Source organism: Felis catus, chromosome A2, assembly GCF_018350175.1.
Source record: "Felis catus isolate Fca126 chromosome A2, F.catus_Fca126_mat1.0, whole genome shotgun sequence".
NCBI classification, from domain to species: Eukaryota; Metazoa; Chordata; class Mammalia; order Carnivora; family Felidae; genus Felis; species Felis catus.
The window spans coordinates 120,736,265-120,753,030 of NC_058369.1; the positions used below are offsets into that span (position 1 = coordinate 120,736,265).

Sequence of the window (16,766 nt, forward strand, 5' to 3'; positions counted from 1 at the left end):
ATTGAATGTACCCAGAGCACTTCTCTGTGCCAACCCTCTGTCTACCCCCCAGAGAGAACCACTGTCCTGAAGTTGAGGTTTAGAATTTCCTTACTTTTGAAAACAGTTTTGCTACATATATACGTATCTCCAAATAATATATTATTTATTTTGGCTTGTGTTCGTGGTTCGTTCTGTATGTATTCTTCCATAGCTACGAGTCGTATATAGTCGTATATAGCTATTATGTTGTTGCATTCATCTGTGGTTTATTAATTTCCTTTAATGACAAAAAATAGCCAAAACTATAAAAACCAAAAGAAAACATAGGAATAAATCTTTGTTACCTTGAGTTAGGCACTGGTTTCTTAGATATACTAGCAAAAGCATTAAGTGACAAAAGAAAACAGAGACAAATTGGACTTCATCAGCATTGAAAACTTTGGGGCTTCAATGGACACCACCAAGAAAATGAAAAGACAGTCCACAGAATGGGAGACAATATTTCCAAGTCCTATACTGGATGAAGGACTAATTAATATTCAGAATACATCAAGAACTCCCACAACTCAACAATAAAAAGGCAAATAACTCAATTAATAAATGAGTAAAGGACTTGAAGAGACATTTCTCCCAAGAATTTACAAAAATGAACAATGAAAAGCACATGGAAAGATGTTCAACATCATTAGTCATTAGAGACACGGCAGTCAAAACCACAAAGGGATAGTTCATACTAAAAATGTCAAAGTGTTGACAAAGATGTGGAGAAATTCAAACTCTCATCCATTGCTGGGGAAATTGCAAAATGGCGCAGCCACTTTGGAAAGTTTGGCAGTTCTTCAAAATGTTAGATGTAGAGTTACCATATGACCCAGAAATTCCATTCCAATGGATATGGCCAAGAGAATTGAGAGAGAATTGAAAACACATGTCCACACAAAAACTTGCACATGAATGCTCATAGCAGCATTAGTCATAATAATCAAAAAGTGGGAACAACTGATGAATGGATGAATAAAATGGGGCATATCCATGCAACGGAATATTATTTGGCAATAAAAATGAATGAAATACTGACACAAGCTACGTGGATGAACCTGAAAGTATTATGCTAAGTGAACGAGGCCAGTCACAAAAGGATACATGTTACGGGCTTCCATTTATAGAACAATGTCTAAAATAGGCGAATCCATAGAAAGGGTAGAGTAATAGTTGCTGGGAGCTGAAGAGAGGGAGAATGTGGGCGTTACTGCTGAAAGATGAGGGATTTTTTGGGACATGACGAAAATGTTCTGAAATTAAATAGTGGTAATATCCTAAAAACCACAGATCTGAACATTTTAAATGGGTAAATTCTGCAGTACGTGAAGTGTATCCTCAATAAAGTTGTTATATAATACAAAGAATTTCTGTGTACCCTTTATGTAGCCTTCAAATTATTAACATCTAACATAATCACCATGAACTCATTAAGGCCAGAAAATTAATATTGATATAAACCATTTCCTATTCTACAGATTTTATTCAAAATTTTCCATTTGTCACCTAATAAGCTTTTTAGGGTCCTAGATCCAATAAAAGGTCAAGCATTGTATGTATTTAGGTTTCAAGTCTCCTTAGTCCCTCAGGTTGGGTTTTGTTTGCCTTCTTTTCTTCTTTCTCTCCTCCTTCCTTCCTTCCTTCCTTCCTTCTTCCTTCCTTCCTTCCTTCCTTCCTTCCTTCCTTCTCCTCCTTCTTCTTTCTCAACCTTCTTCCTCTTTTTTCTCTTCATCCTCTTCCTCTTCTCCTTCTTTGTCTTTGGTTTTTCGTGACCTTTTGACCAGTACTAGCAATTATTTTGTGAAATGTCCCCCAATTTTAGTTTGCCTGGTGTTTCCTCATGATCAAATTCCTCTTAGACATTTTTTGAAAGAATATCACATTAGTGTTATTGTGTCTTCTTAGTACAATACATCGGAGGCATATAATATTGATTTGTCTCATTAATGGTAATGTTAACTGAGATCATTTGGTTCCTACATGCCAGGTTTCTCTACTGTAAAGTTACTAATTTTTTCCTTTCATCATAAATATTTTGAAGGGGAATACTTTGAGACGACATTGATACCCTGTTTCTCTTCATAGTTTCACTCACTGAATTTAGCATCCATTAGTGATTCTTGCCTGAAACAACTATTACTGTACTATTTGCCAAATAATGATTCCATTATTCCTTATACATTTAGTAATGGGAATATCCCTCCATTCATTTTTTAATTCATTTGTTCATACCATAATGGACTCTGATTCTAAAGCAATGTGTATTCTGTTTTATGAAACAGAATAATCCTTATTGTAGGCTTTTGGTAGATTTTTTATCAAGTCAAGGAAGTCTCATACTGTGCTAGGCTGAATAATCGCCCCTTCTCAAAGATAGTCAATCCTAATCCCTGGTACCTGTAAATGTTACTTTATGTAGCAAATAAAAAAGGAAGAAAGGAATGGAGGAACAAAGGAGGAAGACACACTTTGCAGATGTGACTAAATTAAGCATTTCGGGAGATTATCCTGGATTATCCAGAATGTCCCTAAATGCAGTCCCTAAAATGCCTCCTTATAAGAGGGAGGCAGAAGGATATTTGACCATAGACCAGAAGAAGTCAATGTGACCACAGAGACAGAGATTAGAATGATGTGGCCACAAGCCAAGGAATGCTAAGAGCCACCAGAAACTGGAAGTGACAAGGAATGTGTTATCCCACAGAGCCTCTAAAGGGAATGGGTCCTTGCTGACACTTTGATTTCTATTCTCCAGAACTATGAGAAAATAAATTTCTGTAGTATATGCCATCAAGTCTGTGGTAATGGTATTATAGTAGCCATAAGAAACTAATACAGATATTGTTACTAGTTTGCCAAAAATCTTATCGTAAGTGCATTTTAATTCTATCAAATCCACTTTTCGCATCTATTTAGATGAAACAAAAATGTTTTTCTTTTTTAAAATTTTAGTGTGGTGGGGCACCTGGGTGGCTCAGTCCGTTAAGTGTCCAACTTCAGCTCAGGTCATGATCTTGCAGTTTGTGAGTTTGAGCCGCATCTCAGGCTCTGTGCCGACAGCTCAGAGCCTGAACCGTGATCCGGATTCTGTGTCTGCCTCTCTCTCTGCCCCTCTCCTGCTTGCACTCTGTCTCTGTCTCTCTCAAAAATAAACATTTAAAAATTAAAATTTTAGTGTGGTGAATTTTATGATAGAATTTCTTTTCTTTTTTTTTTTAAATTTTTAATGTTTACTCAGTTTTGAAAGACAGAGAGAGAGACAGAGTGTGAGTGGGGGTGGGGGTGGGTAGCAGAGATAGAGGGAGACACAGAATCCAAAGCAGGCTCCAGGCTCTGAGCTGTCAGCACAGAGCCCGATGTGGGGCTCGAACCCATGGACCTTGCGATCATAACCTGAGCTGAAGTGGGCTGCTTAACCGACTGAGCCACCCAGGTGTCCCTATGATAGAATTTCTAATACAAAAGTGTCCTTGTATACACGGGATCAACTAAACTTGACCTTTTTTATTCATTGGTAGATCAGGTTGTTTTAATATCCTGTTTAGGATTTTTACATACATGCCCGTAAGTGAGATTTTTCTAGAGTTTTCCATCTTCTTCCTTAAATGTTTTTGCTAACAACATGATAGTGCCCTAGAACAATTTGAGTAGTATTTTCTTTTTTTCTGTTCTCTGTAAAAAAGTCTGTATAAAATTGGATTAATCTAGTTCATGAAAGGCAGAATTTACATATACAACCCTGTTGGCGTGGTGTTTTTTTGTGGTGCAATTTTCACCTATTGACTCAATTTATTCAGTGGTTAAGGACCATTACAGTTTTCTATTTCTCCTTGAATCAGTGTTTGTAAATTCTATTTTCCAAGAATTCTGCCCATTTTATCTGCTTAAAATTTGTTGCCATAAGTTTTTTTTCTAGTGATACTGCATTACGTTTTAAATCACTATACATGTAGTTTTCATCCTTTTTTGAATGTTACATTTTTGATACCTCAGTTACACAGATTTACATTTTCATTTGCATTTTTTGACATTTTATTTTTTATTTATTATTTTTTTAAACATTTATTTATTTTTGGGACAGAGAGAGACAGAGCATGAACGGGGGAGGGGCAGAGAGAGAGGGAGACACAGAATCGGAAACAGGCTCCAGGCTCCGAGCCATCAGCCCAGAGCCTGACGCGGGGCTCGAACTCACGGACCGCGAGATCGTGACCTGGCTGAAGTCGGACGCTTAACCGACTGCACCACCCAGGCGCCCCTATTTTTTGACATTTTAACGTATACTGTTATTTTTGGTTTTTAAACTAATTGTATATGGGCAGAGAATATGGGCTGTATGATGCAAATTCTTTAAAATATTTGAGACTTGCTGATTATGACGTTTAGAGATTTATATACACTCATTAAATCAAGCTCACTAATCATATTGTTCAACTCTTCTCTGTCTTACTGTGTTCCATTTTGGTTAATTTCTTCTAACCCGCGAATCTTACTGGCAGCAATGTCTAATCTGTTCTTTATCACAAGCACTGGGCTTTAAATACAACAACTGTATTTTTCATTTGTAACAGTTCTTACTGGTTCTCCTTCAAATTGGCCTAGCCCTACTTGATGGTTCCTTGTTCACTGCTTATTTTCAACTCCATTTCTATGCGTGTAAATATTTCATACCTAGTTATTCTCTATTCTGTGCCTCCTTTTTCCTACATCGGAGGTGCCTTGGATAGCTCCACATTTTATAATTGCTTCCGCTTATCCTTAGCAATGGGTAGCCTGTTTCCCAGCATACTGGGTGATTTTTGATTATGAGATTACATTTGTGTCAAACTTAGCTAACAAAAATCTGAAATATTTTGTTTTTCTTTTCTGGTTTTTTTTTTCCGTTTTGTTTTGTTTTGTTTTTCGCTTTGAGGTCTCCTTCGGTTAAAAGCATCGCAATCACGTTTGTTGTAATTTGCTCTGAATTTAGTTGTATTTCAACGAAGGGGTCTTTCAGTGTCTACTTTATCATTGTGCTAGAAGCAGAAAATGAGTCTACCTTTTATCAACTCTACTGGTAACTATCTTTTTCACTAGGCAGACAATCAAGTCTTTTCGCTTTTTAACTCGTAAGCTTTCCTTCTTAGAGCAGTTTCGGCATACAGCAAAATAGAACAGACAAATCCATTACATCCCCTGTCCCCACGTACGCACAAACTCCCCCACCATCGACTTCCCCCACCACAGTGGTACATTCGTTACAACACATGAACCTACACTAACACATCATTATCACTCAAAGCCCCTAGTTTCCATTAGGGTTCACTTGCGGTATTGTGTATTTTATGGATTTTGACGAATGTATAATGACATGTCTCCATCACTGTAAGATCATACAGAATAGTTTCACTGCCCTAAAGATCTTCTACACCCTGCCTATTCACCTCACCCTCCTCCCTAACCCCTGGCAAGAAGTGAACCCATTACTGTCTCCATACTTTTGTCCTTTTCAGAATCTCATATAGTTGGAACATACCGTATGTAGCTTTCTCATACTGACTTCTTTCATTTAAGTTTCCTCTATGTCTTTTCATGGTTTGATAGCTCATTCTTTAGCGCTGAGTAATACTGTCCATTGTCTACACTACAGGTCACCTGCTCACCTACTAAAGGGCATCTTGTTGCTTCTAAGTTTTGGCAATCATGAATAACGCTGCTACAAACATCTGCATGAAGGGTTTTGTGTGGACATGAGTTTTCAACTCACTTGGGTAAATACCCAAGAGTATGATTAGTGCATCATACGGTAAGAGTTGTTTAGTTTTACAGCAAACACACAAATGGACTGCCAAGGTTGTGTACGAATTTGCATTCCCACCAGCAATGAATAAGAGTTCCTATTACTCCATATCCTCCCTAGCACTTGGTGTTGTCAGTGTTTTGGATTTGGGTCATTCTAATAGGTATGTAGTGGTATCTTATGGTTTAAATTTGCAATTCCCTAATGGCATATATCATGTTGAACATCTCTGCATATGCATCCATCCCACCTGCATATCTTCTTGAGTGAGGTGAAGGTCTTAAGACTGGGCCTGGTAGTTCAGTTGGTTAAGCGTTGGACTTTGGTTCAGGTCATGATCTCATGGTTCATGGATTTGAGCCCCGTGTCGGGCTCTGTGCTGACAGCTCAGAGCCGGAGGCCTGCTTCAGATTCTGTGTCTCCCTCTCTCTCTGCCTCTCCCCCGCTCAAACTCTCTCTCTGACTCTCAAAAATGCATAAACATTAAAAAAATTTTTTAATTAAAAAACAAAAAGACTTGGGTCCGTTAAAGTCTTTGACTATTTTTTTTTTCAACGTTTTTATTTATTTCTGGGACAGAGAGAGACAGAGCATGAATGGGGGAGGGGCAGAGAGAGAGGGAGACACAGAATTGGAAACAGGCTCCAGGCTCCGAGCCATCAGCCCAGAGCCCGACACGGGGCTCGAACTCACGGACCGCGAGATCGTGACCTGGCTGAAGTCGGACACTTAACCGACTGCGCCACCCAGGCGCCCCTTTGACTATTTTTTTAAATGGGGTTGTTCATTTTCTTATTGTAAAAACTTACAGTGCAGGCTTTCCTACCCTGGCACTGGTTCCTATGGAAGTTTCTGCTTGGATTAAGTTGTGGTATTGGCCTCTTTCTAATTTGTGGAGAAGTGGTTTGCCCTCTGACCTCACTTCTCTCACAGATCTAAGAAGAGTTGTTGACTTTTCAGTTTGTTTAACTTTTTACTTGTTCTTGGGATCGAGGGGTAACTTCTAAGCTCCTTACATGCTGGACTAGAAACCAAAAGTCTGTTAAGTCTTTCTTATTTTTGTGTTTTCCAGGGTTTCCTATATAACTTTTATATATAGCACATGCTTAAGGACTTTTGCTAAAATTTGTTGAACATCATTGATAATAGCTTATATTTTCAAGTACTTTCTAACCATCAGTCACTGTTCTAAGTGTTCTCACATACGTAATCTATTTACGTTCTCACAAGAACTCACCTACAAGTGCTATGATTATTCTCCTTTTATGGATGAGAAAGCTGAAGAACAGAGAGTTTAAGTATCTTCCTCCAAGGGGACACAGCCAGTGAATGGGGAACCAGAATTCAAACTCAAAATATTTGAGAACCCATGCTCATAACCACCATTCTCTACAACACAGCTGACTCCGAAAATTCCTGATAATATTGTGACTTCGATTTAATCACGAAGAATTCCAATAGTCCAAGAGATTATTTCTCTTCCTAGTTATTTTGAAAACTGCTAATATATTTCAATTTACTGCCCAAAGATCTGAAGTTAATGAAAGAGAATGACTTTGAATACACATTCCCTGTAAGGCATTGCCAGAAAATGATTGTATGTTTATGCAGTCCACACAGAAACTGATGTGGCCAGGAGTTCTATTAGTTCCCAGAAACTGTCGAAGGTCTCCTCAGCCCATCAGAGATACTTCGTGTTGCCTAAAGTGAATCTAGTACCGGAAAAAGACCTCCAAGTTCCTATGAATAGAAACATGTGCACTGTTTTCTATGACAAATTAGCACTGAGACTTGCATAAATATAACTTTGAGGGTACTAATGTTTTAAGCCAACGTAGGTTGTTCTGATTCTATTGCATATACACTGAGGTTCACCACCATTAACAGACAAGTCAAAGATCATCGTTGCCCTGGAGGCAACCTCAGCTGTAGCAAAATACATAGTCTGCTTTAGAAGCGCCATTTTGTAGTCTGCACTCGGACTGACGGCACATTTTGTTCTCTCTTTTTTTTTTTTATCTTTTTAAAAAAAAATTTTTTTAACGTTTATTTACTTTTGAGACAGAGAGAGACAGATCATGAACAGGGGAGGAGCAGAGAGAGAGGGAGACACAGAATCCGAAACAGGCTCCAGGCTCTGAGCTGTCAGCACAGAGTCCGACGCGGGGCTCAAACTCACGGACCGTGAGATCATGACCTGAGCCGAAGTCGGACGCTTAACCGACCAAGCCACCCAGGCGCCCCTTTTTCTCTTTCTTTATGGAAACATGGTTTATCTGTACCACTAATCTACTCTCTTTTTTATCTAACAACTGATTCAGAGCTTCAAGTCTCAGAAATATTCTGATTTCATTAAAATTCGTATTGGTTGGTTTAAGACACATGGGAAACAAGGACAGAGAAGTCTACATATCAAAATATTGGGTTGTTTTTAGTCAATATAGTCTTTATCAGTTAAGATAAATGGATACTCCACGGATACTCCATGGCAATTAGCCAATATCAGGAGAGTTTATATTCTCAGGGGAGATGCACGGTCCACCCTATCCTCACGTGGTTGAGAAAAGAACCACATTCTAGTTAAATGTATACAGTGAGAAAATGGATCTCCCAAGGGCACAAAAAATGTACAAACTTCCTTATTTGCTCTCCCCTCAAAAAAACCCACTTTGCATTCTTTGATGTTATATTATAGTCTATTGTTTATGCCTTCAAAACACAAGCGTTCAGCTCTTTATGGCCTAATAAATTTGTAGATAAAATCTAATGATTTATGGAAAAGTTCATAAGATATATTTTTGATGTATCACTAATTTATGGAACTTGTTTTTCATTCATTCATTCATTCATTCATTCATTCTTTAGATCTGCTCCAGTGCTGGAACTGACGGCCTGTAATGGCAGTCCAGTGTTCTAAGTGTGCCCATAGTTGTAGAGACAACATGGTCTGAGAGCTTGCAGAAGAGGACGACCAGCTAAGTGCTTTAAACAGGTGTGCAGAGAAGTCTCCAACTGGCAAGCATGAAGGACCCCCCAAAAGAACCAAACACAAGGATGGTTGAAATTCTGACCTCATCCAGCCAGACCCTTTCTTTCCTAGAAAGCATTTCATAAAGTTCTGCAAATTTGTAATGGATTTGTAGACTGCATGGGATCGGCCTTAGATTATTTTCAGTAAAGGCTGTATGTATGTCTAGGGACTCAAATCATCAAAAAAAAAAATGGGGCCTTCTAGGTCTGGCATATTTCAAAACACAATCTAGTAAGGGTATGTGTGGTGATGGACTCCCTTACACGGTAATGACAGCTGTAGCTGTCCCTTACATGGTAATGACAGCCGTAACCTGAATAATCCTGAGGGAAAGTATTCCTAATAGAGACATCGTAGACCTGTGTATTCCTCATGCAGAAAATGCTAGTAAAGGGTTTGGCTCAAATTAAAGCAATATATTTGGAGAATTTTTTGACCAGTGGAACTAAAGTATCCTGAGGTAAGGTTGCCTTTTTTTCTAATTTATACAAAGGTGTGTCAGAGACCAGCTGCCCTGTTTTTGGTTCATCTCAAACATTACTCTTGCGTCTGCCAGGAAACAGAGAGGAAGTGGATTACCTCGGGTGGTGATCTCGATCATGAGCACACTTACCCTGCAGAGCTGGCCCATATACCACGCCTGGGACAGATGATCAGAGCCCAAGAAGATCAGAGAAGGAAGTGAGAATAAAGGAGCAGCAAAGAAATTCACAGGATGACTCTTCCCTCCATCACTTGCTCTTGGTGCCCATCCCTCACGGTGAGAATTCTAGGATCCATGACCCCTTTGCCTGAATTTTCAGGGCTTTACGCTTTCACTTTCCTTTGGTACATCCAGCACCAAATCAGGCAGAACATCTCAGACAACGAAGTACTTGAATTTACACTCCTCAAGACAGAGACTCTTTCTCATTCATTGTTTCAACTTGACAGCCTAGCACGCTCTTGGGCTTAACGTAGATACTGAAAAAATGGTGGCTAAGCAATGGGAATGAATACAATTCTTAGGTAAAATGCATCTTTTGGAATAACCAGTTGGCTGCATTTATTCCTGACTTCGTGGGGATTAATATCATAAAGCAGGCAATAAGGCAAAACCGGCTTCCACGGGCCAATCAACTTCTTGGCTCTGCTGTACTTCTTTTCTCAAGAAATGATGAGAGGTGGCATGTGCCAAAGAGAATTCCATTTTAAGGAACAATCAGGGGACAGTGATTTAATTAGAAGGAAAAAAAAAAAACTTAGTTCAACGAAATCAAACAGTAGGGGAGCTGCTATTTACATTTGTAAAATATCTTAAAGATAAAAACATGGCGGACGTCAAATTACAAACAAAAGAAAGTCACCTCTGCTCTAGATAATCTAAAAAGTTCTTGAAATCAACAGTAAAAGAAGTAACCCTCTTACCTTATAATTATCCATGATTTCAGCTAACCATAGCTTAACGGACTTTACTGTATCTTCTCGCATGTACTTTTCAACTTGGGATCCATCACTAAAAGTCCGGTTTCCCACGTGGATGGCTTGTCTCACTTGTGGGAGGGACAAAAATTTCCCATAGTAATTTTGGTCCTCGGGTTCCTGACGGAAGGAGACATCAGAAAAATATCAGAGAACATGACTTGGTGACAGGAACAACGTGCTGGGAAATCTTCAAATTTCTCAGAACATAAACCATCATGAACAAGATGAGACATGGCTGTTAACTCTGGTCTCCACCCTGACATTTTTAACTTGGGGGTTGTGAGGTGATTTAAATGTTACTGACAATAAAACTGGATGATCTGATACCTTCAGAGCCTAATAGCCAATTTGCAAATGCTCGATTTTTCCTTTCTCGGTAACGAAACTTCTGCAGTCTATGACTCCAATCAACAGCCCCGCTTGAGGCCAAGACGGGAAAAACGGAAGAGGTGAGATTATCAAAAGCCATTTGCTTCTTGTCGGAGGCTCTTCAGGAGGAGGGTCAAACGGACCACAGGAGCCGGGGTGGTGGCATGGCGGACTAAAAGCTGGGCATTCTTTTGCATGTTCTTCTGTTTATTAAAACCATACATAGAAAATTATCAGCTAACCATAATTGAAAGGGGGAACTATACCAAGTGTAAAAACAGATGATACCTTATGAAGGACATCAGACAAAAGAAAAGTCACCCATGATCCTTATTTAAAAAAAAAAAAATATTGCATAAAAGTCTGTGGTATTGAAAAGTCTGTGATATTCATCATACTAAAAGACGAAGGAGTAAGTGCTATTTTAAAAAATGACAAAAATCATAAAAAAACTTAGAGTTTGAGATCAATAATTTTGTGCATCATCAATTTATGCTAATTTGTTGAATACATTAGTTTGTAAGGAAAAAAGAAATGTAATGACATTCTGTTTCTCTCTTGCCTACCATATGTTTTCCTCTTGGTAGACTCTAGATCCAAAACCACAGGGTTAGCAAATTCTATTGAAATTAGCTTTGTATTTTATTTATGAAATAGTTAATAAATAAGGCAATTTTAAAAACAAGATACATTGTCATATACACTAGACAAAGATCGTACAAATCCAAATCCCCACTTTGGCTCCCTTGGTTATATTTGATTAATTCTTCACAAAAGACATCAACTTTGGCCTGCTTTTATGAAAGAAAACTACTTGAATACTTTAAGAAATATTCCAGAGAGCTTGAAGTGAGGGCCATACTAAGCGCACAAACCTTCTTAAGTTAAAAGTAAGACAAAGCAAATATTTTCATAAAGGCTTTGGCAGTTTTGATTATCCAAGCTGCCTTAAGTACAGAACAAATAATGTGGACACTTTCAAGAAATTCACTACAGTCTTGGCGTTCTGGAACCTAATACCCAGAACTGCAATACTGGCCTATCCTTGACAAAAGAACTTTTGTATCACAAGTTCTACTGGGGGGAAACTGTTAATCAGAGATTGTTCTGAGTTATCTGGAATATCATACATTCTTGATGGTCAGATTATAACATATACAACATCAGTGGGGGAAAAAATCCTACAGATTAGTAGACCAAATAATGCACTACAATTAGGACATATTTATCTAGTATAAAGTCAGCTATAGTATTTCTCTCTCTCTCTTTTTTTTTAATATATGAAATTTATTGTCAGATTGGTTTCCATACAACACCCAGTGCTCATCCCAAAAGATGCCCTCTTCAATACCCATCACCTACCCCCCCCACCCCCCATCCCAGCTATAGTATTTCTCAAGTCGAAGGACGTTTGGTGTTACCAAAAGGTTTAAGCAAACACTAGTATAGTTTGTAAACTGTTGCATTCATTACCTTGCACTGTAACAGGTTATAGTAACTAGGACATCCTGTGACATTCTGGAAGTAAGAAGGGCTGTTTGTTAAGTCACCATCTAGTAGTTTATCTAGTACCTAGGTCGGGAGAGAGGGAAGAAAGAAACAAGGAAACCATCAGGGTAGGTAAAAACGTACAGACATTTGTCATTGCGTTGACACTCCTCCATTGTTTTGTTCAACAACCTTTTATTGCACATCTTCTCTGTGCTAGACACTGTCTCAGGCATCGGGGACACGGCCCTGTGAACACGACAGAGCAAAAGTCCTCCCTAACGTAGCCTATATTCTAGAGGAGGACAATAAGCAAGCATTCATAGGAAAAACATGCAGTAAGGTAAGCGTGAGAAGTCCTAAGGAGACAAGTAAAGAGAAGAAGAGTAGGGAATGTCATGGGGGTGTGTGGGCCTGTGTGTGTGTGTGTGTGTGTGTGTGTGTGTGTGTGAGCACGGATGCCGTGGGGAGGAGGAAACAGAGGTCTCACTGAGAAAGTGGCATTTGAGTAAACACCTGTTGGAAGGAAGGAAGTGGACCATGGAGACATCTAGGGAAATAACATTCCAGGCAGGGGAAACAGTGAGCCCAAAGGCCCGACTGTGGGAGTGAGCTTGTCGGGAAGGACAGCCGTAACACGGATGGCTGACCACTCACCCACAGTTTGAGGAGAGAGGGCAGAGGGTATGGACAAATGCGCAGGTGCTTGGAGTTGGCGGAAGTTCCCTTTGGACTCCTGACCTTAAAAAGTGGTCACCAGCGGAGGTGAGAGCAGTGGTTGCGTGCTCTTCTCCAGTCACGTGCAGCTGCACAGAGGCAGGTGTGGGGTGCTAGAGTGGCACTTGTAGCCAGGATGGCGGTCCAGCCAAAGGAGGTGGACTGACCTTGAATTTCAGTTGGGTAATTAGAGAAGCTAAGATTTAGAGGGGTTAAGGATCGTGAAACTGTAGTAGGATCAATGGACCGGAAGACAGTGGGGTTGCAGGACGGTTATTTGAGTTTGTATATTCAGAAAAGTGAGCTGGCACAATGGGAATCTGAGATCGTGCAGTGATTTTCAGATTTGTTTTTGGGAGGGGGACTGAACAGCTAAGGTAAAGAGAACAAGATCACTAAAAGAGAGGAAGCTAAAGAACTAAGGGGCCAGGTATTAAGAGGGTCATTCATGCAGATACTGTGATCACTAGAAACAATGGCAAGCATGGTACCCTTGAGAGAAGGACAGTGAGGCAGGAGCTACAATACTCAGAGGATGAGAAGGAGAAAGCCAGAGGGTTGTAGGTAACTACAACAAGAAGTGGTGGGTGGTGGGGCGCCTGGGTGGCTCAGTCGGTTGAGTGTCCAACTTTAGTTCAGGTCATGATCTTGTGGTCCGTGAGTCTGAGCCCCGCGTCGGGCTCTGCGCTGACAGCTCAGAGCCTGGAGCCTGCTGTGGATTCTGTGTCTCCCCCCCTCTCTCTCTGCTCCTCCCCCAGCCTCTCAAAAATAAACATTAGGGGCGCCTGGGTGGCGCAGTCGGTTAAGCGTCCGACTTCAGCCAGGTCACGATCTCGCGGTCCATGAGTTCGAGCCCCGCGTCGGGCTCTGGGCTGATGGCTCAGAGCCTGGAGCCTGTTTCTGATTCTGTGTCTCCCTCTCTCTCTGCCCCTCACCAGTTCATGCTCTGTCTCTCTCTGTCCCAAAAATAAATAAACGTTGAAAAAAAAAATTTAAAAAAAAATAAACATTAAAAAAAAAAGTGGTGGGTGGTATCATGTGAGGATGTGAGAGTCAACACTCAGAGCTTCCAGAAGGATATGATCTGGAAGTAGCACTGAGGAGCAAGGACACCCCCTCTAACCTCCTAACCAAGTGCCTTACAGAGTAGGTAAGAAAGAACCCAGCCCCTGCGTGGGGGGGCGGGGGGTGTGGGGTGGGGTGAGAGCGGCAGCAGCAGGGCTGAAGCAGGCTGTGGGGTAGGGCAAGAAGATGAAAGGGATTGTCATAAAAGAGATTGAGAACACTGGGACGTTTTGGGATGAGGAAATTGAGTCTGTAAGGAGCTCTTGTAAAAGGATGAATTCGGCACATTTTCAAAATCGACGATCAGGTGCGATTTTAGGTTTCCTTACAAGGCAAGAATATAGGTTACCACTATCCTAGTTCTACAGGGGAGGAAACAGGCACACAGACGTTAAGCCACTTGCCAAGGACGCCTTACTAATAACGTCAGACTTGAGATTCAAGCCCAGGCCGCCTCTTCAGCCCATGTGTTCTACCACACACACCCTAGCTCCCCAAGGGTCACACTGAGGTCTCTCCTAGTCTTCAATTCCTTCTGGCCATGCTTTTGAGTTTAATACAAAATTTTCTTATTGTATTCGATTAGTTTTCTGCATCAAAGTTAATTAATCCAAGTTACTAGGGCCACAGGCCTAGGGACCATGTATGAAAAGGATCATCGCTGTAGAAAGGAGAGGAGGCAGTAAGTATGCTCCAGCAATGCCACGGTCGCTCAGGACCACTGGCTCTGGCTGTGCAGATTGTGCACGTCATGGGGATGCCTGGTGGAGGGGTGAGAAGGGCGGGAGAACCAGCCAAAGTTCTGCTTGCCAAGCTGGATAACTAGGTTTGGGCTGCATTTGGAGAAACAGCCATTGTGTGAGCCATCTCATGGCTCATGTATGAGACAGCTCATACCATGGTGGCGTCCACTTGCCAAGCCCTGAATCCATAGGACTATGTCAGCCCAGAGGGAGACGCCTTTTTCTAAATTGTCCACCCAGAGGGAACACTGGAGGCCAGCAGTAGTCCTGAATGGATGCAGCATTTGGGGTATTTATCTTTAGAAAAGATCAACACCAACGGAAGATGAATTCAATCCTTAAGCATGGATCTGATTTCAGAGTAAAAAATCATTTGTTATCAAACAAATAAAGAAGGTGGGTGGTCCAAACCTGTGAAATCCAGTTTCTGGTTGAAACTTGCTTCACAAAAAGAACTCTGTGATCCAGAACATTGTCATGATAAGGGAGACAATACAGGACCAGAGACGGGCCACTGTGCACCTTGCAGAATGTCTAAATGTCCCAGGATTTTTATTTTTATCTTTTTATTAAAAAAATTGTTTTTAGTGTTTATTCATCGTTGAGAGAGAAAGAGCATGAGCAGGGGAGGGGCAGTGAGAGAGGGAGACACACAGAATCTGAAGCAGGCTCTAGGCTCCACACTGTCAGCACAGAGCCCGGCATGGGGCTCAAACTCACAGACCACGAGATCATGAGACCTGAGCCGAAGTCAGTGCTTAACCGATTGAGCCACCCAGGTGCCCCTGTCCCAGGATTTTTATAGACTGCCTGAAAGTTAGCCACAGGAGAGATACTGGGGTGGGAATGGTGTTGGGGCGGGGGTGGATTCTAGCTCTAGGCCTTCCAGAATCTATTAAGTGGCTTCTGGCAATTAAAGGCAGGCCCTCTGGGCCTTAGCCTCCTCCCCAAGGAAGTGTGGACGTGTGTGTGTGTGTGTGAGTGTGTGTGTAAGGGCAGAGGATGATCTATAAAGTTCCCTCCAGCTCTGAGTTACTGCTCTTTGATTAACTAAATCATTTTAAGGGACCAGAGCATCAAACAGGCTCTATTATTTAGGCCTGTGATTTTGACATTTGTATTCTCTCGGGTCTCAGGATTTCTTGGGAGACTTCTATTGCATATACTGAAACACATTTGACGAGTACTTGCTTACTTTCCCAAGTGCCATTTTATCTATTTCCCTTGAAAAAAACAAAGGTTTTTTTTGTTAATTCATCACTCCAAATATTGGACCGATGGTCACAGAGACATTGCATACCTTCAAAGATTTCAGGTTTTGTTGTTGTTTTTGTTTTCGTTACTGTATTTTGGTGTCTTTCTGCATTTTTTTTTCCTGATGAATCTAGTTTGGCAGAAACTCTAACCTTACAGGGCGTCTCCTCATTACCTCCGAATGCAAAGAATAACCTGAACTTGTCAACTGTTTCACTAAACCTGTGGGTGCTCAGGCGACCGCATCATGCATCATGGACATCTTTTCTGCTTTCCTTATCCGTCAGGGCCAATCAGATGTTTTTCCTCTTAACATCGATAACTCTTGGATGCTTCCTCACAAACACATCAAATATCTCACTTGCTTATTGGTCTCACATGATGTAAAATTTGATATTAATTTTAAATTCTAACGGTTCAATCCTTTCACCCTTTCCGCTTACTACAACAGACAGCCTAACACTAGACTGAAAATAGTCATCGCAAGGTGAAAGGCAACCCTCCCTGTCCCCGTAAGATCCCTCTTCCTTGGCATTTACAATTGCACAGGAGATTCTGAATCCACACTCTGTAGCCACACCAGGCGCCCTTACTTATAAAATGGAGCATTTTATATTTGTTACCCCCTTCTAAGTTTGTATGTCTCTCGTTTTGATCTGAACCGGCTGACCTGCAGTGCCTAGAAGGCTGCTAACACCAGGCCTCAGCATTAATGATACAGGATGTGCTCCCAATAACAAAAAGACCGAAGTCCTCAAAATGCAATCCTTGCCTCATTTACTCGTGTAGAAAACATGACGGCTCTGTGGCAAAAGCAGCAAAACAAAACAAAACA

General features: G+C 40.8%; 1 protein-coding gene across 7 annotated transcripts in view; it reads right to left on the minus strand.

Moving 5' to 3' along the window:
- Positions 1 to 16,766, minus strand: part of CPVL (carboxypeptidase vitellogenic like) — a 136,313-nt gene that overhangs the window by 51,547 nt on the left and 68,000 nt on the right. For all 7 annotated transcript variants that reach the window (XM_023250461.2, XM_019825633.3, XM_045052542.1 and 4 more), the window contains 2 exons: positions 12,138 to 12,236; positions 10,239 to 10,412 (listed from right to left, as the gene is read on the minus strand). In XM_023250461.2, coding sequence (XP_023106229.2) covers positions 10,239 to 10,412; positions 12,138 to 12,236 — 273 coding nt within the window. The remainder of the gene's footprint in view (positions 1 to 10,238; positions 10,413 to 12,137; positions 12,237 to 16,766) is intronic.